Here is a 7,854-nt window from a genome sequence, read left to right on the forward strand (position 1 = left end):
TGTATTTGTGACCTGAAACCTGCTGTTATGTGAAGCGTGTGAAATGTGTGATTTACTGTGTAAATGTAGTTCTGAATCTCTGACTCCCGCAGGTCTTCACGCAGGTGGAAACACGCTGAACACTCTCTGTGCTCTGAGAGTTGCGCGCATTCTGTCCACCGGTGCTTTCGTTAGTATGGCTGATCCTGAAGCACGAGCCACCGTACTGTCGGATTGCACTGAGTTCATGACGCGTCCCGGCTCACACAACGACACGTACGCAGAGTCCTTCCATAGAAGCTTCTTCTCTGACTGGCAGGAACTCAGACCTACGTCCTCTAGAGAGGTAAATGCATCTTACGTCAGACCATCGGTTCACTGTCAGTCCAGTCAAGTCAAGTCACTTTTATTTCTATAGCACTTTATACAATACAGATTGTTTCTAAACAGCTTCACGGTGATAAATGAGAAAACAGAAATGCAATGATTTAAACAGAATTCAACTCTAAAGACAGTAGTAAACAGTCATTAGTTCATGACGCGTCCCGGCTCACACAACGACACGTACGCCGAGTCCTTCCATAGAAGCTTCTTCTCTGACTGGCAGGAACTCAGACCTACGTCCTCTAGAGAGGTAAATGCATCTTACGTCAGACCATCGGTTCACTGTCAGTCCAGTCAAGTCAAGTCACTTTTATTTCTATAGCACTTTATACAATACAGATTGTTTCTAAACAGCTTCACGGTGATAAATGAGAAAACAGAAATGCAATGATTTAAACAGAATTCAACTCTAAAGACAGTAGTAAACAGTCATTATTTATTTGAAATCATTGTTGATTCAGTTCAGTTCATTCCTGATGATCCTGTCTTCCTTTCAGGTTCTGGAGTTTGCGGAGCAGCGCTCCAAATGCATGTTGAGCACATCCCATGCTGACAGTCAGCTAAATGCTATAGGATGTCTTCCCATGGCCATTCCCTTTGTCCTGCTGTCTGCCACAGCCAATGAGGAGGAAGCAGTGAGTCACATGACGCCAACATCTCATCCGAGTCTCATCCAGCTACTGCATGATGTTCATAAATTAACACTCTTTAGCTGAAAAATGTAACATTTTGGATTTTTACATTTTTTTAACTTCATTTTTAGTTTTTTTTTTTTTTTTTTTTCCGTATGATTAGAAAAGTTTAAGTGGTCCTGAATAAAATAGTCACACAATGACCACATTGGAAACAAATGGGAAGCTAATTTTATCTAGTGGAAACGTTTGATTCTGCACCCAAACAAAACCTCCTGAAAGCTCATTTTTTTGAGATATCAACCTCAGATTTGGAGTACAACTTGTTCAAATTTATTTTCTCACAGTTTTAGAGTAAAACATGTTTTGGAAAATATATTTCATATAAAATTTGAAAACAGTATTTTTGTGCATTTTTCATAGCAATAAACTTAAACTTTTTATTATTATTTTTATTTCAGCAATAATCAGCAAGTGTCTTCTATGTTCAAAAAGTGGTTAACAAATAATAAATGGATTGTAACTACTGCATAAATATAATTCACTACCATAATATCCCCTAAAAATACAAAATATTAAATTAAAACATTTTCAAACTAAAATATAATACATTCATTTCATTTAAATAAAAAAATATCAGTCATTTTTGACTTTGACTGTCACGCCCACAGTACCAGAGGGTTAAACATGTATTAACTGAGAATTGTAAATATTGTTCTGGTGGTGTGAATGTGTCCAGGTTTCTGCAGCGGTGGAGTTTGTGAAGCTCACTCATCCTCATCCAGCGCTGGAGCCGCTGGTGTCTCTGTACATGCGAGCGCTTCACGCCACACTGAACGGAGCATGTCTGAAACAACAGGCGGAGACGGCGCTCAAATCACCCGTGCTGGACACCTGGGACGTGTGTCAACACTTTATACAGTGCACAGAGAGGTCAGCAACTCATATTACACCACAAAAACATTAGAAAGAACAAGAACCTATTTATTAAAAACAGAAAACTTTAGGACCATTTTAGGACCATTAAGACATTATGAATTGTGATATTCTCATGACAATTAAAGGTGCAGTAGGAGATCTTGGAAAATGCTAACTTTAGCCTGATAGCACTGAAAGCGAACGTACCACCCTCCCTGCAATCGCCGTCCAAAGCCACGCCCCCTGTACGCATTTACGCTCACAGACCAGAATACCAGAGACAACATTACTACAATAGGCTACATCAGCGGTTCCCAATTCCAGCCCATGTTCCAAAGTGAAGTAAACTTCAACGGATTTCCCCCGCTCAGGGAGTAGGGAGCAATGAACACTGTGTAGGGATCATATCGATCGGAACAGTTCATGCACGTAGTTCACTTCTAACGAGCTGGCGCGAGGACTGGATTAACCGCTGGGCTACATCATGTGTCATTCACCGGTGAGAAAACTTTAAAAGTACTACAATACCAGGAAGGAAAATCGGGTTGTTGATTCTCTGGCATTCTCGCTCTGTCTGCACAGCGTGCGTGAACGCGCTGATGACGTATCCTGTCTGCGCGAACCGGGTGCGCAGAGGTATACAGATACATATGTTGACAGGCAGGTAGGAAAGCCAATTAAAACGCTCGGACCGAGCGTTTTGATTGGACGAACATTTCTTGATCCTACGCCTTCCACAGAATATATAAATATAGATAAATACATTTAGACCACTTAACTTAATGATTGCTATCGGGATGTGAAGAGACTTTCAACCAGCATAACAAAAAATGTTTCTGAAGACAATCACCTATTGCACCTTTAAACCATTGTTGTTATTGTTAACTAAAACTATTGTTGGAATCTCAGAAGCGAAGACCAGGATAATCTTGGGTATCTTCAGCTGGGCACTTTATTGAGAACTTGCTGTGTGGCGCTGCAGTCATCAAAAGTCTGACTAAGGCAGGCATAAATTGTATTTTATAGGCATTCAGTGGGCAGCCCTTAAAGTTGTTGACCTAACACCTAGCCTCAGAAGTGACTACTTAAACGAAACATCTAAAGACAATACAGGAAATCAACCCCCGACTGTGAGCTTCACCAAACCTACTCCCCAAAGATAACAGTACCTAAATAGTTTAAGCTGCACCTGGCCACGAGAACTAAAGATGTGTAAACTTTCACATGTAGTTAACTCTCAGTATGAAGATCAAAGATTTGCAGAACCCCCTCACTGGAAACTAATATTGAATTTAATCAGTAAACAGATGCCATCATGTTCACCTTGAATGCCCAATACAATGTAGATCACCTTAGTTTTTCATATGATGTTATGTCAGGATGTAGAATCAGCAGATCTTAAACAGTTTCTTAAATTTGTAATCCCACAATGTCCACTTTGAGACTTCTAATAGCTCTCACATAATACAAATTTAAACCTCCATAAGTCCATTCTATAGCCTATGTTTGTTAAGATAAGCCCCATCTTCCATTCATGTAACTTGAAATAGTTACAGGCACATATAACTTCAGTGCCGTGTCCTAGATTTACATTTACATTTAGACATTTAGCAGATGCTTTTACCCAAACGACTTACAAATGAGGACAATGGAAGCAATCAAAATCAACAAAAGAGCAATGATATTAGGGCTGGGTATCGAGTTCGATACTTTTTAGGCACCGACCGAATTGCCTCGATACCATCGAGTATCGAAAAACGTCTTGTCCTTCGGTACCAAATTTCGATACCTAAGGGGTTAATCTCATCAGCGTCAGTGAGCCAATAAGCCTGCAGCACTTGTGAAAGAATGCAAAAAGATAAAAGAAGCAAGTGTTAATTAATAAGAAAACAAGCAGTTAGTAAATAAATAGAGTGCAAGTCTAAAAGACAGGCGATTCATTGCCGAATTTGTGCGATTTTGTGTCGCTTGTCAGTGAACTACGGCTCTGTGTAGTAAATTCCACTCCATCTGAATGTTTGGCAAGGTTGAGTTGAAGGTTATGGTCCTTCATCCAGCAAGAAATGTCTGTTAGACAAACAGAGATGCGAGCAGCTATCGTCGGATCATCAGGATGGAATGAGAGGTAGAGTTGATTGTCATCAGCATAGCATTGAGGTCAGTATTATTTTTTGATTTGCGCCACACCCTTTCAGCAGCCCTGAGCTTAGAACGATGCTCGCGGAGAACATCAGACAGCCAAGGGGCAGAAGGGGTGGTACGGCCTGGCCTGGAAGACAAGGGGCAGACAGTGTCTAAACAAGATGTAAGAGTGGAGCAGAAAGTATCAGTAGCACTGTTAGCATCAGGAGATTAGATTTACATAGGTGTAATAGTTTTTTTTTTAACTATAACAACACATAAACAACAAGGGTGGTAACTTGTTTTATAAACTACATGATTACACACAAAATCATATAGCCTAAGAGTACTAAATTCCCTTGAAGCCTGAACAGTCATGAAGTCTTTGGTGTAGTCTGTTTCCTTTGGAGTCCATTTCTAGTGCTGTTTCACTCAGATGACTTCTGTTCTCATGAAGCTCTTTCATTAATTTCAGATGTGACGCTCTACACCAGGGTACTGCTTATGTAGATGTTGTAGCATATGCATATTCCTGCAACACAAGAAAACAAAGAAACAGCAGACCAGTAGCATTCATGCATAGGCTTCATTTTTTTAGACTTCTGTTGATCATATAGTGGTTTTACTTATTACATTAAACTTCTGGTGATTGAATAGTGTTTTTCTGAACCTAGTCTTAAATGATCTGACACCTATTTACCAGTGAGGTGGGGATATAACTACTGATAGGCCCCTGAGGCCTGTTGAACTTCGGTTCTTCCCTGGGCTCCTCACTGGTCTATGTGTCCTAGTCTGTCCCTGTAGGTATTGTGCACACTGTATAGTGTGAGAAATGAGTTCCTTATGCAGAACCAAAATACATATATTTCCCAAAAATCCAAAAATAATGCAATCGTGACATTTCTATCCTCCAATGAAACATCAGTCCTAGTAGACATCATAACAGAGGATGGGTGACTGAATGGAATAGTCTGTAGTATAACATTTATGGCTGTGAATGTACTTAACCAGTGTCCCCCAATGGGAGGAAGTGATAGTCAACTTCCTTTCTTCAACTTCAGAGTTGCAAGCAGACCGAGTAGGAGATGATTTACATTATTAATTTCTCTTACGTTGCTTTTGTTTTTCCTACATTCTTACATCCAATGTCCAGGTTTACCACAGTAATGACAATTGCCCTCCTTAGGACATTTACGTTTTCGGTTCTTTGTGTTTACCTTAAAGGGGTCATATGATGCTTTTTAAAAGATCATTATTTTGTGTATTTGGTGTAACAGAATATGTTGACATGCTTTAATGTTCAAAAAACACATTATTTTTCAAATACTGTACATTATTGTAGGTCCTATATGCCCCGCCTCTCTCAAACGCTTCGTTTTCTACAAAGTCCCTCCTTCCGACAAATGCAGTCTGCTCTGATTGGCCAGCTGAACCAGTGCATTGTGATTGGCCGAACACAACAAGCACGCGTCGGAAATGTAACGCCCCTTACCATAATCGCGAGCTTCATCTTTCAAAATAAATCTAAAGACAGAGCCCGAAAGGGGAACAGAGTCGCGCACACACACACACACACGATGCGCAAAACTCCGCATTTGAACAATCAATAGCAAATACTTAAACTAATAACAAAACAGTAGCTGATTCAGAAGCGCCAGATTGTCATAGCAAAGTCAGAATTACCTCCTCTCATAGGTTCACGAAACGACCCCTTTAAAGGATGCTGCTGCAATTTTAACATTTGCCTTGACAACAGAGTCTCTCTCCCAAGTAGCCAGTTTGCCTAAGTTATTTTGTAAAGTTTCATTAGACCGTGTAGGGTTTATGAAGGATGACATGTTTAATCTGATGAAAGCCCATCAAACCACACATGGACCAGTGGTCCGTTATCATCTAATACCTTCAGCTGACTGACAAAACCTTTCAGTGTACTCACTTACAGTTTCATCCTTCTTCTGTACACAACTAGTGATCTTTGACCAGTCCATTTTGGTCCAACAATGTTCTTTCAACACTCTCAGAACTCCCTCTCTCAATTCATCTTTGCTGGCATGTTGAAACTCAGAATTATTTATAGCACTTTCAAAATCATTGAATTCTAATTCTGTCAAGATCTGTGACATTAGCTGGGTGACTTCAGCTAGGGACATATTATAGAGCCGCAAGATGCAAGTCTCTCCTGAACTGAGAAAAATTTCCAATGACTGATGGCAAACTCTCAGCAAGTGTCACGGCTTCTCTGGGCACAGGAACAGACAGGAACGCAGGAGATACTGCCATGGTGAACTTTAATTGAAAACGCAGGAGCAAAGACATGGAACTAAGCCAAAATACAACAGTGACTGAACAGTGAAAGAAACTCAGGGACAGACTTAAATAGGAAACACAGACAAGACTAATGGATAAACACACATGACACAAATGAGACAATAATGATAACTATGGGAACTAATCAGGGAATACAGGAACATGACCAAATAAGGAAAAACAGGAACCCAACAGGAACATAAACGTGAAAGCAAGTCATTCTATGGCCTAGAGCTGTATTGACTGCTTGTACAGTGCCTTGCGAAATTATTCATACCCCTTCATTTTTGTTCACTGTTTTGTTATGTTGCTGCCTTCTGTTAAAGTACTTTAAATTTATTTTTTCCCCACATCAATCTACACACCATAATGACCAAGCAAAAACAGAATTGTCAAAACTTCATAAATTTATTAAAAATAAAAAAACTGAAATAAGTACATTGCATAAGTATTCATACCATTAACTCAGTACTTCGTTGAAGCACCTTTAAGGCCCCGATATACTTAAAACGAAGTTCTTTTTCGTTCTTCATTTAGGGGTAAAACGAAGTTTGAAATACGTGAGCAGCAGTATACTGTTATCGAACATCCCGACGCCACCCACTCTGATGAAAGCGATGATTAAATTAATATGTAAATATGTGCTGCCCGCTTTCCTCTCAGTAACAAAATTAACAAAACAAAAAATGGAGAGAACAGCAAGCATTTTTTATAAAAAGCATCTGTTCATAGCAACATGGTTATGCTTGCACGAGCTCTGCAAATTAGCACTCCCGTGTAGTCATGTCACGTGTATTTACATGGCACTTTATTCAATATATTGCTTAAAAGCAAGCAGCAGTATTAAACTTGACAAAACTTAACTTAATTTAAAAAACTGAACTTAAAAGCAAAACTTAATTTGCTACTATAAAGTGGCTCTCCACTGCGTGGACATCTCACCTCCAGGGATTCGACAGATGAAATTAACCCAGAGAAGAGTTCCGCGTGAAAGAAGGCGGAGCCTCAGCACACACCTCCTATGACGTCATCGTTACGGACCAATGGTAGTACAAAGGTGTTTTTCAGCCGGAACAAACTTTTCCGGAAAGTTCGCTTTGGCAAGCCATTTCGAACTCCCAAAACGAACTTCGTTTTGGCCGGTTTTTGTTAAAAATGACGTCACATAAGTTCATTCTTCGATTTCGCTTGAAGTATATCAGGGCCTTTACAGCCTCAAGTCTTTTTGGGTATGATGCAACAAGCTTTGCTCATCAGCATTTGGCAATTATCTGCCATTCTTGTCCTCACCTTTTCACCTCTTAAGCTCTGTCAGGTTGGATGAGGACAGATGCCCATTTTCAGGTTTCTCCAAAAATGTTTGATTGGGTTCAAGCCCAAGCTGTGGCTGTGCGACTCAAGGACATTCACAGAGTTGTCTATAAGCCACTCGTGCTGTGTGCTTAGGGTCATTGTCCTGTTGGAAGGTGAACCTTCTGCTCAGTCTGAGGTTCTGAATGCTCTGGACTGGGTT

At 40.1% G+C, this 7,854-nt stretch overlaps 1 protein-coding gene across 1 annotated transcript in view; it reads left to right on the forward strand.

Moving 5' to 3' along the window:
* The first annotated feature begins 514 nt into the window (after positions 1 to 514).
* LOC107747070 (uncharacterized) overlaps positions 515 to 7,854 on the forward strand; it is a 13,566-nt gene continuing 6,226 nt past the window's right edge. The window contains exons 1-3 of the mRNA XM_016561493.1: positions 515 to 613; positions 861 to 998; positions 1,735 to 1,928. Of these exons, the coding sequence (XP_016416979.1) occupies positions 515 to 613; positions 861 to 998; positions 1,735 to 1,928 (431 nt within the window). The remainder of the gene's footprint in view (positions 614 to 860; positions 999 to 1,734; positions 1,929 to 7,854) is intronic.

The sequence above is a fragment of the Sinocyclocheilus rhinocerous genome, unplaced genomic scaffold, assembly GCF_001515625.1.
Source record: "Sinocyclocheilus rhinocerous isolate Xijiao unplaced genomic scaffold, SAMN03320098_v1.1 scaffold589, whole genome shotgun sequence".
Classification (NCBI taxonomy): Eukaryota; Metazoa; Chordata; class Actinopteri; order Cypriniformes; family Cyprinidae; genus Sinocyclocheilus; species Sinocyclocheilus rhinocerous.